This window comes from Martes martes, assembly GCF_963455335.1.
Source record: "Martes martes genome assembly, chromosome: 5".
NCBI lineage: Eukaryota > Metazoa > Chordata > Mammalia > Carnivora > Mustelidae > Martes > Martes martes.
The window spans coordinates 83828896-83848081 of NC_137892.1; the positions used below are offsets into that span (position 1 = coordinate 83828896).

General features: G+C 46.1%; 1 protein-coding gene across 5 annotated transcripts in view; it reads right to left on the reverse strand.

Annotated features, from left to right (window-relative positions):
- SH3RF2 (SH3 domain containing ring finger 2) overlaps nucleotides 1–18006 on the reverse strand; it is a 126617-nt gene extending 108611 nt beyond the window's left edge. For 4 of the 5 annotated variants that reach the window (XM_080803648.1, XM_080803650.1, XM_080803647.1 and 1 more), the window contains exons 1-2: nucleotides 17748–17900; nucleotides 16030–16513 (exon numbers count right to left, since the gene is read on the reverse strand). In XM_080803648.1, the coding sequence (XP_080659774.1) occupies nucleotides 16030–16407 (378 nt within the window). In that variant the 5' untranslated portion in view covers nucleotides 16408–16513; nucleotides 17748–17900. Of the gene's footprint in view, nucleotides 1–16029; nucleotides 16514–17747 lie in introns of all 5 variants that reach the window. The other variant, XM_080803646.1, reaches the window with a different exon arrangement.
- Between the last annotated feature and the right edge of the window lie 1180 nt (nucleotides 18007–19186).

Genomic DNA, 19186 nt, shown 5'->3' on the forward strand with positions numbered 1-19186 from the left:
TTGGAAAGCCTGTTCTCGCTAAGCCTTAGACTCCACGTGTGTGGAAGACATTGGGTGAGATGTTTTTTTATAGCCCTTTGTGGCTCTCAGCACCTATGCTTTATGATTCCTTATAAGGTAGCAGTTTTCAAAAAAGCCTGAGATGAACTTGGTTTAGGAGTGCCTTTACGCAGTACCCAGAGTCATGGGAGGAATTTGCCTGGATGAGTTCCCCTTTGAAGGAACCTGTCCCGGAGTCCTCAGAGTCGAGTCTCCTGAACCAGCTCCCAAGGCTGGGAGCCTGATTTGGCCCCAGTTCTTCTCCCAGCCGGAGGCACCTGGGGAGGTGCGCTGGAGTGATGCTGGGACACCTTACCCAGCTTTACAGCCTACCGTCTAATCTCAAGACCAAGCACTGGAAGTAGGTGTTATGCGACTTTACTAGGAAGGAAACTGAGGCCCAGAAAGTCATAATGATAGTCAACAAGTGAGAAGGCTGGGATTCAAACCCATGGCTTTTGGTTTTAATGCTTGTGATTTTTCTTTTTAAAGATTTTTATTTATTTATTGGAGAGAGAGAGAGATATCAAGAGAGAGCAAGAGTGGGGGACGGGGAGAGGGAGAAACAGACTCCCCGATGAGCAGGATTCTCAACAGAGGGCTTGATCCCAGGACCCTGGGATCATGACCTGAGCTGGGCAGATGCCCAACCAACTGAGCCACCCAGGCATCCCTAATGCCTGTGATTTTCTCTCTGCCTCACGGACATCCTACAACGGAATACTGTTGAAGCAAACAGTGACGTACGCATTCAGAGCGAGTGACATGCGGCCAATCCCCACCTCTCGGTTTTAATACTACAACAGAGCTTCTTAAGAGCACTGACTTCGGCCAAATCCATCTTTGTCTCTTATTCTCGGTGTGACCTTTGGCAAGTTAATCTTCCCGAACCTCAGTCTTCCCACCTGTTAAATGGGGAGGAAGGTAATACCTCACACAGAGGTTGCAAGAGTTAAATGGAAGTGCTTAGCACAGTGAAGGTGAGTGACACAGACAGAGGCCAAACTGCAGCAGGTTCTCCTGTTTCTGCTTCCAGATTTGCTCACATATCCATCCACTCGTCTCTATCACTGCCACCACCTTAGTCCAGGCACCCCAGACAGAAGACTAGAATTGATCTTCTACTTCCATCCTTGTCCCCCAGATATTAACTTCCCACACAGGAGCCAAAGTATATATTAAACTGAGTATCAGGTCAGCTCTCATCTTGGATCTTTCTCACTAGAAGTAGGATCCAATCTTCCTTCATCACCATGGCACCTTGGTCCCTCTAGACCTTCCCCTGCAGCCGTTTTTCATACTGCTCACCTTACTGCCCCCCCCAACTCTCCCCCACTCCCCACAGCCATCTGGGTCTCTAGTCAGTTCCCTAGATTCTAAGCTCTCTCTGCCCTCTGAGCACAGGGCTCAGGATGTTCTCCAGAGCTGCCAATCCAGTTCTCTGCTCTTCACTCAACTGGCTTCCTCTCATCCTTCAGGTCTCGGCAAAAATGCCTCCTCTTAGCAAGGTGTTCTCGGACTACCCTGGTCAGAAACCTTCCCTAACCTCTATTTCAAACCCTTGTGTAGAGTTAGTTTACACAGCAAATTTATCATAATTTGTCATTATTTTGGTGATTCAGTGTGTACGTGTGATGCAGATGGTACTCAACCCACCTTTTTTCAGATACTTTTACCATTTCAGTGCAATCCAGCCTGACTTCCAATAGCGGGCACCTACAATTTGAGGAAGCCTCCCTTGAGCTTCTAGAATCTACTTCACTCCTTGGGGCATCTCTTAACCAATGACTGACAGGTATATGGATATAAATACCCAAGATCTTTCACCTCTTGGCCAGGATAATTCTGAGCTGCTTCCCAGAGCTTTCCTAAAGGATGAAGTTCCAGTCACCCCCTGTGGTAACCAGCTTCATAACACACCTTTACTAGCCACCATCCCTCCTGTGTATATCCACACTCTCCTGCCAATGTCATTATACATCCCAAATAATCTGTAAGCACTCAATCAGACAGGGTCTGATTCTGGGGATACCAACTAAGACCATGGAGTTCTTGGTTCTTTTCATCTATCCCGGGAGAGTGTACATTATATGTCTATCTTGTTTATGGTCCTACTGTAGTGCCTTGTTTAGTATCTGGCACCTAGCAAACACTCAATATATGTTTAGGTCATGAGTGCATACTAGGGGTATTATTACTGCAGAATATCTTCCTTTTATTGAGTTTATGCCAGCAGCCTACCATACACCCACAGAAATGTTAAATGTGCCCTCCAAAACTTAGAGCCAAAGAAAAGGTACGTTCTCTGGTGTTGGCAAGAATAACATTCCTGTTAAAGTGTTGCTTTAGCAATGCTTGTTATACCTAGAGGTTCTTTACCGGGAAGCGATCCCAAGACAGATTCTCTAGGAGTCTGGCAATTCTTCCTGTAGCCACCCGAAACCCAGTGTATAAATACTTCAGAGATCTTTCAGAGGACAAAACTCTGTTATGCTTATTTGTGCATGGTTTAAACCGAAAGCAAGTGGACCATGGACCAGGTGCTCTCAGTAAAATAAGATGAATACCGATGCAGAGAGACTGGCAACTATAATAGGGAAGAATAACAAAAATCATTCACATGTATCAGCAGGCATTCACGGACCGGTCCTTGAGCGTGTCGTGTGTAGTATCTCATTTAATCCTCAGAGCCAATGTATGTGGCAGGTAATGTTATTCCATTCTCAGAGGGAGAGATCAGGGCTCAGGGAGATTAAATGACTTGCTTAAGGTCACACAGCTAACAAGAGGTAGAACTGGGATTTCTAATCAACTATTACGACTTCACACTCCTGCTCTTTTTTTCAATCTCACCCCCTGGGTTAAGAATATTGAAAAACCAGCTCACTAGATGAACTAAGTGAAGTATTTCAGCCTGGAGAAGATTAGAAATAAGGATAAAATGCACCTCTTCTAGCTGCCTTCACCAACCTGTAGTCACTCATGGAAAGAAAGGACAGGTATGTTTTGTTGGCTCTGTTTCAGGAAGACTTTTCTAATACTGTTGTGCAGAGGTGGAGGGAACAGAGTGCGTTCAGGCACAGAAGACTCCCCCATGCTGGAGATTTAAATGCACCAGTTCTGTGGCAGGTCTGAGAGGACTGAAGTGCAGGAGAGGTGGGTGGCTGGCTTGGAGGACGTTTAAGATGTTTAGACATGTGATTCTAGAATACAAAGGAATTAGAAGCCTCACTCAATCCCTGCACAGATGGTTGGTATTATGTAGTTCTGGAGTGACAAGATTTACAAAGGTAACATGACCTGAGAGAAATTTACAAATGCCACATTAATACATTAAAGAAGGTATAAGCTGTTTATACTCTTTGCATAAGAGAGGCAGAGCTAGTGTTGCTGCAAGGTTAACCAGCATAATGTCAAGAGTGGTCAAGAATGTGGGCTTGGAGTCGGTCTACGTGGGTAACTTTGGGCAAGCTACTCAGTATTCCTGAACCTCCATTTCCTTGTCTGTAAAACAGTGTTGCTCTGTGGATTTGAAATTTTGCAGGTGAAGTATTTAGCACAGTCCCTTGAAGACTCGAAGGGCCCAAAACTGGTGGTACCTATTTTTCCAGAAATCTTTATTTCTGAAAAACGTAAACCCAAATTCTTGTGCATCATTTTTATACTCTGTAAAATACCAAAAGGACGAGTTTTACCTTTGAGATGCTAGAATATGGAGGTTCAGAGAATCTGGAACTTTTCCTGTAACTGCAGTAGCTGTGAACATCTATTAAGGACTCAGATACATTTCATGTCACAGGGCTGGTTTTTCGGCTAAGGTAGGATTAGAAGCTGACTTTCCTGAATTTCAGGCTCTTTTTGTCCCCACCTATAATGGACCACTTTGCCTGTCCAGATGACGGGTTTCCAAGAGGAATGGAACCTAAATATTTTGTTCTGACTCTGTTTATATTTCTAGGCAAAGGAGAGCAGTTCGGGATCAGAGCTTGTTATAACTCCTGATAACGGTATCTCCCCAAATTCTGCCCCTTGTGGACTTGGCCCGTTGATCAGTTTGCTTCCCTTTCCTCTTTGCCCCTCCCTGGTTTCTGTTACCCCGGTGTAGATCACAGATGCAAACTTTTCTGCCTTTCTCTTCTCTAACCTCCTCTTTTCTCTGACTCCATTCCCCCCGTCTCGTTTCCCATCTAAACTCACTGCTACTACTTAAAACTTAAGTTTCAAGTGGCACCCAGTCAAGACACGGCATGTCATTAACGTGGAACTGGGTTGGCCACAGATGCCATTATACTCTGGAAGCTTATCAGTAACATTAGAATGGTACTCTTGGTGCCAACAGTTCCCACCCAGCAATGGTAGTTAGTGCAGTGCTCCGTGGAACTCCCAGGGAACCACCACGCTTGTCTTGGTCCCCTGGACTGATCTGGTTAAGAGCCCAGTCCTTGGAAGCAGGGAGACCTGGTTCACATCCTGGTTCTGACACTTCCTAGCCACTTTTCTAAAGTGAGAAAATATCACAGACCTCCACAGGTTATTTGGAGGATTTAAGGAAAACCATGGTTATCTCGCACAGCGTCTGGTCTGGCACCCGGTGTGAACTACGTAATGGCCGTTGGCTAAGGTGCTGACTGATAACCTCGTCCCCGTCCTGTCTGGCTTCTCTTCTTCCTGGTCCCTCCCTCCTTGCCCAAGCAATCGGGACAAACATTGCACAGGATGAGATCTACTTGCTTTGCTGGGCCTTGGCATAACCACCAGAATGGGGAAGATAGGAAACCCAGAACATGTCTCCACCGCAAAATTTTGCGGTGAAAATGAAATCCTAGTGTTTCAAAATCTTCAGAAAAGAAGAAGATGGGAAATGTCCTTCCTGTTCAAAGGCAGGCTTCCGTGTCCCGGGTCTTTCTATGATCTCTCAGGAGGAAGAGAACACGGCCATCTCCGTCCTTTCTTCACTCACCCTATTCCCCCTGCCTTCAAGCATGGAACCAGTCCACATGGATTTCCCTCATGTACGGGAATTTACCACTCCAACGAGAAATTTGAAATTCAGAAGATGGTCCTTCCTGCTTCTCCAGAGAGCCAGGAAGGGAGTTTTCTCTTCTGCCCCTCCTTTTCTCGCCTGTTTACTAAGCAGAAGTCCCAAATGAGATTTAGGGCAGCCTTGCCTTTCTCAGATCCATGCAGCTTGTTAGTATCAGCAACACCCCTCCTGAACACAGCTCTGCAGAGTTCTATTCTTGCCCCATGCCCACTGATTCTGCTGCATTGCCTTGGCAACCAATTAAAATACTTCTATGTGTGCATCGATATCATCCTTCATTCTGCAGATCCAGGGCACCCTGCTCAGAGGGTTGTGGCATGTCAGGCAGTCGGTGTTCTCTCCGGCTCCATTCTGGTCTGACTTCTTTTTTCACCTCCCAATTACCTCCGAATCCCCTGTAAGCACCTACGTGCCATTCCTAACACACCTGGCTTGACATCCAGAAACACCCTTGTCAACAAGACAGGGGCTGGAAGGGATCCTGGGAACAAAATGGCTGGTATATCCCCTTTCCCTCTAGCCTCAGGGGAAGACATCAGGAGCTCCTGAGCCATGAAGCTGCTGAGTCTAACTGCAGTTTCTTACAACAAGGCAAGCAGCCCGCGTTCAGTCATTAAATATTTACTGAAAGCTGTTTGCGTTTCAGCCAGTCTGCTAGGGACAGAGGAGACAAGATACCTCCTTAACCTTATGGAGCTTATAGTTCAGTGGGAGAGAGACGTGACTGGGAAATGCTGTACCGGCTGGTGCGTGCTGTGGAAACCAGAGGAACTGGGGCCTCTGGGAACTTGAGGAGGAACCCATGGCCAGATTCGGACTTGAAAAGAGGGCTGCCTTCCCAGAGGAGTGAAGGTAACACTGAGACCTAAGCATGGGCTGCAGTGGCCACGTGGGCCAGTTTCCTGACCGGTGGAGAGTTTCATTCTTGCCTGGCTGAACCCCTGGTTCTGGGCTGGGGTGATCTGTCTGAGGCACCCCAGGAGTATATGCCTTGATTCTTCTGCTGTCCAGGCTAAAGTTTTCCCATGAGCCTCTCAAGGGAGAGTAACAGTGAATAGTCCAGGTTCTCTCATCTCTTCTCTTGGCTTTCCATGCTGCACATGTGCACGCTGGCTGAAAGGTACAGGGCCCAAAATCAGCAGCATCAGGACTATGGTGTCAGGACTCACCACCCAAAGTATGTGCCTCTCAGTTATTCTGAGGATTGCAATCCTCAGTATCACAGGTTTCTGTGAATGCCTGGGTGATTAGGAATCAGACCATCTGCAACCCTCCTAACTGCCCCAAACACAGATAGAGGATGCTATAAATGTTTATCTGTAACAGTTTTCTCACATGTTATCTCATATGAACATAAACTGAGCACAGATCTCTTACATGAAGGTAGAGACAATAGACGCATCCATCTCAGGGGCCTGTAGAGAGCATTAAGTGAGACTCCGCTAAGTAAAAGTGCTTCACCCAGTGTCTGACCCACAGTGAGTCCTTTAAGATTTATTAACTGCATCATAATTTTTAGTTCACATGGCTCTCTCGAGAGACCGTAAGCTCTTTGAGAGCAAGGATCACATCTTACTTATTTTTGTTCGTCACTGGAGCCGAGAAAAGGTTCTTATTCATAAAAAGCACTCTATACATATCTGTTGAATGAATGGGAAGTAACAGCAGCCATGCTTCACATTCATTGTCACTGGGCTTACTGTGTGTCATGTCCCATGCTAAGAACATTACAAGAAGTATCTTGATTTATCCTCTGAAGGAGGCCCTGATCGCAGTTACTCCAGGTCTACAACGTGGTGAAACAGCAGTCCAGATGCAGTAAGTGTGCTGATACTTTAGAAGGGAGTGCAAGCAGACAGTTAACCTTTACTAGGAGCTTACTTTGTCCAGACCTTGGCTAAGCACTTTACAGGTATCAATTTGTTAAATCTTCCCAATAACCCGAGGAGGTGAGCTTTCTGTTTCCATTTTATAGCAATGAGGCTCAGAGTCACTTAGTAACTTACCCAGAAGCACAGTCGGTACGTGAGTTGAGAGCCATTGTTTTGAATCACAACGTACTTATTTACTTAGTTTATTGGAAGACTAAGCTCAGAAGCCGCAGAAAATTAGAATATATATTTTAAAAACAATACTAAAATGCCTTTTCCTCTTATTCAGAAAGAAGTTTGAAAACACACACATGCGCGCACACACACACACACGTACTTAGGGCAATGGAGAGTTATTACTTAATGGGTACAGTTTCAGTATGGAATGCTGAAAAAGTTCTGGAGATGAACAGTGGTGACGGCTGCACACCACTGTAAGTGAATTAATGCCCCTGAACTGCACACCTAAAATGACTGAAGTGGTAAATCTATATACTTTATAATATATGTGTGATGTCGGTTTGACAGTGCCAAGGGACAGGGCCATGTTCCTACTTGAAATGCTGTCTTCCCTTCCTACTGGAGGCCAGGTCAATTCAGCTAACAACTCTAGCAGCAAATTCTTTCACAGCCTCTTCCTTTCTGTCATTGGTATCCCCGTGGCTAAGTGTCAATTAACTCAAGATAATGTTTCTCCCAAGATCAAAGGAGCACACAAAATTTTTGGTATCTGATGCAAAGTTTAGCCATACGTGGCGTGGCATTTCCTATGTTCCAAGGGTTAGCGATTCATGAGCTAAGTGGTTTTGAACTTGGCCCACTGTGTCTTTCAGAGAGTGCTGTCACCCAAAAAGGTATTTAATAAGGTGATTCACATCTAGAAGAGTTCAGTCACTGCATGACTTTACACCAAAAATAACGTGCTGCTCATTGCTCCCATAGCTCTCTAATGGCTTGACTCATGAAGAGTTCATTCTTGCATCATCAGGAGTTATTCCATGATTCCATGAAGTCAACCACAGACATGAAGGTATTCATTTATTTATTCATTCATTTATAAAACAATTGGGGGTTCCTAATATGGGCCAGGCCGTGGGCTGGGTGCTCTGAGCACCAAAAAAGTTGCTTGTTCCCCTTGGGCTTGGATAAAAGACTGGAGAAATGACAGAGATCAGAGGCGAACTCAGCTAATAATTGAGTCCTCGAGTCTGAGGCCAGGAGCATCTGTGGTATGAGGTTGCAACGGTGTGGGCTTTCAAGACGGAGCCTGGTACAGAGCAGGTGCTTAGAAGATTTCTGTTGAACGCCCTGGCTTCTGAGCTGGGGTCTGGAGCTGTATGCCCCTGGGGCTGACACACAGACCCAAGTTGCAGGAAGCTGCTCATGACAAATGGATTTTTCTTTCCCTGCCTGTGTTCTACCACTTACTTTGTACGCACTGGCTGCCGTTCCTATGTGCTAGGGTTATTGGGTATCCCAGCCATTTCAATGGGGGAAAATGGCTGTGTCTGCCAGGGGGTGGACACGGCTCCTCACTTGCCCAGTAAGCTCAGCCAGCCACTTGGAGCAGTGTTTGGCTGCACTGAATCCATTAGGCAGATACAGCCCATGGGCCACGAGATGACACAGAACCAGGGTGGCTGTGGAGAGACTTTACCATACAGAGTACCCGACATGTGTCTTCCCAGCGGTGGTCTGAGGCTAGGTATCCAGTCCCCTGGTCTCTACTGCATCTGTTTCCTCCTCCCTCTCCTCCAACTCTGATTCTACTCCAGCTATTGCTGTCCTGTCTTACGTAGCACCCACGTGCCCAGAACAGATGCCGCCTTTTCACCCCCTAACCGTGTCCTTCCTGACCATTAAAACACCTGTTTTTTTCTAGGAAATTTCTTTTGGTTGGCCAAGCTTCATTTCTCTCAAACTGAATCACCTCACTGACATTTTAGTAAATGTCATTTATTAATCATCATTTTAATAAATCATCATTTCTTGAGTCTAAGACTTCCCTGTCTTAATTGACCTTACTGAGTTATAATTTGTAGAGGAAAAAAATGCAACTATTCTTAAGTGTACGGTTTGATAAATTTAGACAAACCTATACACCATCACATAAAACATTTGCATTATCCCTCACCAAATAGCTATGTGGCTTGCCATTTCTAGAATTTTATATAAATGGAATCAGACAATAAGTAAGCTACCCCTTTCTTTATATCTTAACATTTCTAAAATTGGATGTATCTTACAGCGAATATCAAACATGGTACTATTTCCTTTTTCCCTTAAGTGATATAAAGAAAATCGTAACACATCTTCTAATGGTTTGACAGCGCCAAAGGTACAGGGCCATGTTCCTACTTGAAATGCTGCCTTCCCTTCCCACTGGAGCCCGGTCTAATGGGTAATATCTCTGAGTCAGGGATGTGTGTGTGTGTGTGTGTATGTGTGTGTGTGTGTGTGTATCACACACGTTTATATATATATATAAACACATGTCTATATATGTATATTGACTTGTTGGTTTTGCATGTGTGTGTGTGTGTGTATCACACACTTTTTTTGTATATATATATGTATATTGACTAGTTGGTTTTGCCACTAGAAAGTAAGCACTGGAAAGGTGAAAATCCTAACTTTGCTATCTTCCCCTAGTGCTTACACAGCTGGACACTGATAGGAGCTAAAGAAACACTACAGAAGGTGGTGATAGTGAGTTTCAATTCCAAAAATATCTTCTAATAGCAAGAACTTGCCTGAAACTCTTCTTGGAATGAGTCCATAGTTTCGAATTACAACACAGGTTCTCTTTGTGGGCTGCCTTTGCATTAGTAGGAGACATTTTCCCAAATTTGTCGCATGTACAATTAATACTATTCAAGGTGTTAATAAAAGGGAGGAGAGGGGCATGCCACTGTCAAAGAAATTTGGGGAATATTTCTTATTATAATTTATCACTTAGAGATTCATACTTCATCAGCATGCTAAAAGTTCTGACAAGTGCTGCTGCAAAGAAAAAAATGTTCAGTTCTTTGTGTGTGTGTGTGTGAAGGTTTTACTTATTTATTTGAGGGAGAAAGCGAGAAAGAGAGAAAATGAGTTGTGGGTGGGGGAGAGAGCAGGAGAAGGAAAAGCAGACCCCTTCCTCGCTTGAGCAGGGAGCCCAATGCAGAGCTCAATCCCAGAATCCTGGGATCATGACCTGAGCCGAAGGCCGACGCTTAACTGACTGAGCCACCCAGGCACCCCTGTTTAGCTCTGTTTTAAGCTTGAGTTTGTTTGACCCTGAGCTTGAAAGAACATCCATCTGTAGCACGTAGATTACACCTTGTGAAAGACTGCTCTAATATATATGCATGATTTAAGAAAGAAATGAGAAAGAAAATGAGAAGGAAAGTGAGGAGAGCTGTATCTGAACGGGTCCCAGCTCAGCCCAAAGTTATGCAGTGGCGTCTGCAATGGGAGAGATGAAGATGCTTTTTGTGAGTAAAATGGCTGAACAAACATTCTCCCTCCTGCTTGCATAATCTCTCTATCCCACGAAGGGCTGTATGGGCAGGCAACCTTTCCTAAGAGGAAAGGAAAACAACACAAAAATACGTGTTGGCTAATCCCTTAGGTGACCTGCCCTGAGTGGTAGGTAATTGAGGTTGCGTCGGGAGAGCCCGCGGCCCCACCCCTCTGCCTTGGCCACCCTCTGGGAGCGGAGGTGCTGTGTTTGTCCCACCCTTCGGCCAGACAGCTTTAACTGATGAGAAAACTGAAACAGGTAATAGAATGGCTCGCTAAAACAGAGAGGAATGCACCTGCAGGAACTACCCCGGCCAATCAAATGATGGCAAAGTCCTCAAAAACAGCACTGATCCAGTCCACAAAGAGATGAAAGGAAATCAGACTGGGTCAGGTGATATCAGGCAGAGACTATAAGATATGTACAAGAGCTCTCTTCCCATCTTAAAAAATATTTTAAACATCATCAGACAGTAAAACAGACTTTTTTTTTTCCTCCTGGTATACATGCCTGTGAATTTTAACAGATACCCGGACTCCTATAACCACCACCATTGTCAGGGTACAGAACAGTTGCCTCACTGAAGAAAACTCCCTCATGACCCTTTCCGGTCACATTGCCTCTCGAACACCATAGTCTCCAGCAACCACTCAGAACCATTATTTTCCATCATTATAGTCTTGTCTTTTTAAAACTCCCTTTCCTTTCCCTATCCCCTCTGCTTCATTTTTAAATGGAAGTCTCTGGATGGTTATTTGAGGCTGAACTCCAAATCCCATGCCAGCAGACTTTCTCCTCTACTGTTACTGTTTTGTTACTTTCTGCTGCTAACATTTATCAGCATCTGTGATGTGCCAGGCATTTGTACTCATTTTACATACATTATCTCATTTTAATCTTACAATAGGCTCATGATAGATGCACACCATTATTATCTCCATTATACAAATATGGAAACTGGGGGTAAGAGAGGTTAAGTGACCTGCCTAAAGCAAATAATTGAATCCCAGCACAAACCCAGCTCTATCTGATGACATATCCCTAACATTATGGTAAATAATAAAAGGGAAGGGATTGTAACTAGGAAAGATGTACACAGAGAGAGGCTGGGGGCAGAGCCAATTTGGCACCATATGGTTTTTAAAAAGATGCACCAATGTGTGTGAAGGTAGAGAACCATCTGTGTCTCCTGACTTCTCCACCTTAGCTCCTGCCTTTATGTCTTCCTCCACCTGTCGCATGCGGTCCTTGCTGACCCAGGTGGCCCCTGCTTACTGTTTTCAGGAGCTTGGGATAGTTTTAGTCTCCTTGTCAATTTTGCAGAAACCACTGTCTGTGTCATAGGACACAGCAGCTGAGGCCCAGAAAAGCAGCTGGATACCTTCTGGTTTTTACTTAGCCTCAATTCCCTTGTGTGTTTTCTGACCTGATTTCCCCCCCTCAGGTGCTTGCAACACCAGCTAAAGAAGTTTCTGGGACACAGCCACCTGGTCTGTGCGCTGGAGGTGGCAGGTGTGTTCTCGCTGAGCTGGGGCAAGTGAGACAGAAATGTGTGTGGTTGGCATGATGTGTAACAAAGAAGAGAGAAAGTCCGGCCCTGCAAGACCTGGGGCAGAGACATTTGTGCTGGGGATGGAGAGGCAGGAGAAAGGAAACTAGAGAAGTTACGGAAGAATCAGAGATGCTGGGAATGGAAGGTTCTTCACCTACATGAGGTGTTCATTTGAGCTTGTAATTTGGGGAAGAGAAGGCTGCTAGCGAGTTTTCTCCTGGAATCAGTTCCTAGCTCCTTTAGGGTCTTGGAAGTGGGCTGCCAAGCCAGTGCAAGTTGGGAAGAATCACACATCTGAATCACAGCCATGGGTCACGTAGAGAAAAATCAAACAGGCCGGAAATCGGGATACCAGGGACATCCTTGGATGACACTCTATTAACAAGCGGGTGAAAGAGGACGCGCAATTTAGAGCGAAAAGCCCTGAGTCACTTCAATAACAATACCAGCTAACATTTGCCGAGTATGAGCCGGTTCCCCGTGCTAAGAGCTAATTGACATGAATCACCTCATTTATTTCTCCCAGCAACCCTCTGAAGTAGGCGCTACTATTATCTTCAATTCAGAGATGGGGAATTGAGGCCCTGAGGTTCAAGGGACTCACCCGAAGTACACAACTGTTGAGCAGCAGCAGGAGGATTTGAATTCTTATATTTTTCAAATCTAAGCTTGCAAGCTTCACTGCTTTCCTGCCTGTCTTAATTCGGAAATATTTCTAAAAATTCACACACTAAGGAGGAAGAGAGATCAGCTATTCAGGAGGCTGTAATCTTCTAGAAGGCATGCAAAGTTCCTTCGGCCTGACCGCTGTGAGGGAAGCAGTAAGAACTGGTAGGGTTTGCGTAGTGGGGGGCTCTCCAAGGGTCTGTTGATGTCACCTGTTGGTTTGAAATAATTGCATGCTGTAGGAACCGACAGCCATGTCTCAGGTTTTCTTTTTACCCAGTAGGCTTGGGAGGGTTTTGGACAGGTAGGCACAATGGACCGTTTTTTCTCTCTTTGGCTGGCACCAGGAAGTGGGACTATTGGTTCCATCTGGCATGCTGGCTGGCACGAGAAGCACCAGGCCTCTTTGAGCCAACAGAAAATCCCGATGAGCTCGTCTATTAGACGAGCCTGGGTGAGCAGAACAGACTTTGGGCTTCACGAACTCCCAGACAGGGAGTTAGGGGAACTCTTAGAGAATGTCAGGTTAACATCGTGGCCCCTGGAAGAGGTGTTTTACAAAATGGTACCCTGCGACAACAGGTTATTTATGCCCTCTTCGGGGAGTACTTTATACTTAGTATTATCCTGGGCTGGACTCGTCCCAGACTTAAGTTCAGTAATAATACCCATTTCACTGTCCCGCCAAGTGCTATCACTCCTTCTGTGTCTTGTGGAATTCCTCATGCACGGCAGGGCACAATAAACAGTCAATAATAATGTTTACTATGATAATGATCTTCCAAATGCCTTTCATCTAAGGATCTCAACGTGCTATGTAAACACTAATTAGTTAAGCCTCACAATGGCTCTCTGTTTTTACAATATATTTTCCGATTTTATAGAATTTTAAATTGAGACCCAGCAAACTTAAGTGGCTTGTCCAAAGTCATACAGCAGGTTTAAATTAATGATAATGATGATACTCTGCATTTACAGGGCATGTGTTTTCGAAGGCACTGAGAGTGTGTTGCAAAGATAATTTTCACTGTCCTGGAGGAAGGTGGGGAGCAAGTATTATTAGGGGCTGACCGAACTAGGTAAACTGAGGAGGCAGGGAGGGCGAGGATCTGACTGAGGACGCCAGTGCCTCCTCTGCCTCTCAGGACAGCGCCGCATCCCAGACAAGACTCAGCTCTCTTCACTGAGGGAGGCATGCCTGCTTGTGCCCTCACAGGAAAGACAGCTACATTCTTGGAAGCAGAGACAGGCTGCAGAATGACAGCCATATTTACATCCAGGAACAGGGCTGTTCACAGCCCCATTGAGAGAGGCGAAAGGGATGAGAGGATCCACTTCAAGTAAGGAAGGATGGCTCAGAAAACGAAGGCAACGGGGGTGGCTGGGGGAGCCTGCCAGCTCTGCTCTCTTGCGGAGTATCTTGACTAAGGCAGGGCCCGCCTGAAAGCAGCAGCCGCCCACAGCCTGCTTCTGGGCTGCTGCCTCCCACAAGGACTTGTTCCAGTGCGGCTCAGATGATGGGCACGACCCCGTCACTGGCACCCTTGTTTGATGTTACAAGTCCTTGTGAAAGAGTTCCAGGGACATGCGGTATCTTACCGGCTGTCTCTTACATATCATCACCTCTCAGTCCCACAGCTCCCTATGCCAGGAGGGGCCTGGAATCTTCTACGGTTCAAAAACTTGGCAGCCCTGGATACATCTGTGGCTACCTTTTCTTAACACAGCCACATCAAAAAAGATAAAAACCTGAACAAAAACATTCCAAGAGGTTAGGGACTTGCCTCCTCCCAGTCTGGCAACACTGTCTTAGCGGTGAAGATACTCCACCAGGAGCCAAGTCAGACCTTGCTGGGTGGGGGAGGGGGTGGTTGCTGTGTCTTAGAAATTCAAAGGAGGATTTGCTGACCTCCGATGGAGCCCTATTCCTACAAACAAGGCGCTTGAGAGAAGTTTGCTGCCTACCGGCACCCTGCCTTTTGCAGGCCTGTGGATTCTGATTGATGAGTAGTCCCTGGGCTAACAGGAAGCCTGAAAGAAAGAAGAACGCCAAGCCCTTTTCTGGAATGTGGTCACACAGAGGAGCACAATGGCAATAAAAAGTCTGCAGTGAAGAAATCACACCAATGCCCGCTTCTTCCCGCTCTCGTTTTCGACCACTGCCACGTTCCCCTACTGCAAGGGCAGCTTAGAGACGCACTGAACAGAAGGAGGGGGTGAGCCGGTTGAAAGGAACATTTTAGCAGTGTCCTGAGAGATCATAAGCCGATTCTCCTGTGCGGGAAGGAATCGGCGATGACCCTTCCACCCACTGCTACTCTTCACAACGGAGCCAAGGGACTCTGCTGTTCGCTTTAAAGCGGTTCACTTTAGGTAAGACTTCACAGAAGCCAGCCTTGACTCTCTAAGTGTGCCGGCCACCCAGGTCACGGCTTTCTGTGTCTACTTTGACACAATGACTCCTGGGGTGACCGTGTGCATAATCCCACAGGACTCACAAGGACTGCATCCTCCTCTTGAGATGTGCCCTTAACACAGTTTCCCACAAAAGGCTCGCAGCCACGTCAGATGGAGACCTCCGGATCCCTGTGCACGGCTGGCCAGAGCGATTCGCACTATCCAAACACCAAACACACAACTAGGATCTCGCGTGCGCCACTCCTGGGCCCTTGCGGTCATGGCAGCCTCGGAGGAGCATTTTAAGTACGTTCGATTCATTTTGTAAAGGAAGACATCTGCAGGGCTGCTGTATACACGTGTTGTACTTCACAGCCCAGCCTTCCTATCAAGCAGTCCACCCACAGATACGCGTTCCTCCCGCACAGTCTTCAGGCGTTCAAGTTATCTTGATAGCTTCCCGAATGCATCGTGAATGAGCACTGTCATACTAGCACTTTAGGACTTGGGGTGGGAAGATGGAGTTAGGTATAATTAAAACAAAACCTGACATTTAACTTCTCAAAGATCTCAAAACCAAAAGGCAGCTGGATTTGGTTTTCTTTCCTTTTCCCCTCCTCCGTGTGTTTCCCATGCATTGCTTTGGATGCAAACAGCAGAAGTGAAAGATGAAAAATAATCACGAAGGCTTTCTTTGTGCTACTACCTTCTAGACAAGAAGCAGGAGGAGCCTAGGATACTTTAACAATTCTAAGAATTCCTGGGTGGATGAGACAGGCTCAGGATTCCACCAGGTTTTGGTAAAATGATCACTGCCCACAGAAACTTATCTCTGGGGAATCAGTGGCGGCACTCTTTGAAACCTAACTACAGGAAGATAATCCCTAGCTGCTGGTATACACAAATCCAACCTCTAAATGGACATGATGTGAACAAATAAGATCTTTCTTACCCCATCCATGTGGATTCTGATATTAGGCACCAGGCGGAAAGGGCTGGACTGCAGACCTCTGGGGTTAGTCCTGCTTTTCCTGCTGTCCTGCGGGGTCAGCACGCTGGGCCTGCGGAAGGAGCCCCCTCTTCCCAAGCTCTGCCCCGAGCGCACACCATCTAGAAGACGCACGAGCAGCAGGTTGGCTGGCAGTGCCTCGATGCTGCAAAACACCAGGGTCCGGCATTCGGGGCACCTCAGCTCCTTGTGGGCCTTGAAAATCCTCTGGAGACATGGTTTGCAGAAGGTGTGCTGGCACGGGAGGACTTTGGCTGTGACATCGAGCTTTTCAAAGCACACGGGGCACTCCAGAAGATCAAGTAACGTCAGATCATCCATTTTATTTTAAAACTCCAGTCCTGACCTGGAGGGGCAAAGTCCGCATTGCAGGGCGAGCTGGGCCAGGGAGGTAAATCCGGTCTCTCGGGAGCGTCAGAATTCTTGCCTGTTTGAATGAGAAAGGAAGTGAGGAAAAGAATGTGACCGCTCCGGGAGGTATATCCCACCTACAAGGAGGCAGTGTCTCGTAAGACAGTTTGCAAGTTACTTTGTTCCAGCACCCGAGTTTCAAATGACTCATTCTGATTCAGTGCTAGCAGGTAGAAGGCTCAACTCCTGCCTGCTGGATCTCAGAGGGAGCATTCAGCACAGTGACTGACGACTCACTCACTGCTTTTCTGTGTGCAAGCAAGAGCAGAGACGAGAGTGGCCGGTTGAAGTGGCATATGTGTGCCTCTCTCCCACCTAGGGCTCGGAAGGAGCTCCTGTTCCCCGCCACAGGATCGGTTTGGGTTCTCAAATCAAGGCCTCCTCAGAATGCAACTTCTATGAAGCTATCTAGGCCTTCTTCCCTTAGGTTTGTCTGTTAACTCCAGCACAAGCAGACAAATTTACATTGATATGTTTATCTGAATCTCATGCAGATGTAGAATTATTTCCTTCACTATACATCCTCCCCCATTATGTTGTTCCTAGCAATGTTCAAGAAAAATATCTATGAGAAACCTATTTCCAAAAATTGTTTGCCTTAACTACATGCCAGGATGCTTGGAAGCTTTTTCCCCTCCCTCCTTCTCTCCCTCCCTCCCTCTCCCCTTCCTTCTCTCCCTCCCTCCCTCTCCCCTTCCTTCTCTCCCTCCCTCCCTCTCACCTTCCTCCTCCCCTCCCTCCCTCTCCCCTTCCTTCTCTTCCCTGATTATTCTAGCCTCTGAGACAATATTCCTCCCACAAGATGAAGTCACACGGCCTGTTTAGTTACTTTGACAAGTGTTCTCAGTTTCACCTGAAGGAGACAGGAATACTGGATTGTGGTCACAACCTGCAAAAATCAAGACAGAGCAGTGTATACAGGTGTGTGTGTGTTTGTGCCTGCTGCTGTACCTGCGCGTGCTCACGAGTGTACGTGTGTGGTCTGAAAACATCCTTATTCCGGAAACAATTTCCTCTTAGACATCTGGAAAGAAGTCTCCAGTTGAGAGAAGTCTCCTGGGAAGAGGTCACTTGTCCCTCACAAGTGCCAAAATTGTGCACAGCAGCCTGAAAGGTTTGGCGGGAGGGCGGGTGGCCCCACCAGTCAGCAAAGAGGACATGACACACCAGGATGAGAGATGGCGACTTGCCTTCCTGAGACAACTCTCCAAAGACGTTAGCTCTGGGGAGACGTGCGGGGGGCCACTAACCTTGAGCTTGTAACCCCAGCTGAGTTCAGCTCAGCGCGATCCTCTGCTTGGCCAGGCTCCCTCCAACTCGCTGCCTTTTCCCCAGGAGCCGCCGCTGCTGCTGCTGCGCTTTAAAAACTTTAACAACTCTGAGTCTTACTCATTTCAAGGATCGCCTTACTCAGCCCTGTTAACGCTTTCGCTGCCTGGGAGTCGGCAGCTCTTTTCTCTGAGTTCACTCTCTGCTACTGATCTTCCCTTCATGTAACTGAGTTGATTTCTGGGAAAAGATTACAAGGTACAAGATGTAAGCCAACCCTTGAGGCTAAATATTTGCAGTTTATATTTTCACTTTTCTCATTTTGTCTCCTTTCCCAGAAGTTGAAACATGCTCAGTTATAAACATGCCAAGGTGACTGTGTTTATTTTAAACCTTTATAAGGATTTGCTGAAAAGGTCAAACATATTAACGGTAGCTATAACAAAGATAAGCCAGCCACCTAAAAAGTACTGCTCCTTAAAAACATAGTCATTCTTTGAATTTGTAGATTTGAGGTGGAGTTTTGTGATCTTTTTGCTCAAACTGTTTAAGTTAAAAAAAAAGTCATATCATGGTAGCACATACACATTTTTGAAAAATCAAAGCACAGAAGGGCTTTGAGAAAGGAATGGTTCCAGCCTCTCTCCCTGCCCGGTGCCTACTGGAATCTTTTTATAGCCCAAATAATGCTTACACTTTTATGTCTGGATTTATCAATAATACATTTCATGTAAAGTTACATAGGTATTCAATAAAGTAAATAATCATGATAATATTACTTAACCCCAGAGTAGCCCTTATCTGCGGTAAACACTGTTCTACTTTACTTATATTAACTCATTTAATCCTTTTAGCAAGCTAGTAATACACTGTATTCTTCTTTATCCTCAGTTGCTGAGGAAACCGAGACCCAGGGAGGTCAAATAACTTACTCCAGGAGTCACAGCTAGCAAGAGACAAGTGTTCTGTGCTCTGCGTTACCGTGTCTTACGGTGATATAGCTTTAAGGGGAGGAGAGACGGTTGAAGGGTGGTAAACCTCATCAGGGATGGCAGAAAGTCAAAAGATAATGACCCAAGCTGACCAATCAACTTCTTTTGCAAATGAAGCAGCTATGCTCAGAGAGATCAAGAGATTCCCAGTAAGTTAGGGGCAGAACTGGGACTAGAAATCGGTGTTCTCTTTTTACTGTATCTCCTCTCTCACCTTAAGGATGACAGTTCTTTATGATGCAGAAAGTACTTCGCTGCAACTCCATGGGAAAATCTTAAGAGGGGACCAAGAGGTCCCAGAACAGATGGTGGTGGGTGACATGTTTTACAAAGTTCTTCCAAGTTATTCCTGAAAAAGAAAAGATGCATGGAGTTCACAACAGGGGAGAGCTTTGGGATGGAGCAGATGAAGTTATCTGTCCTCTGAG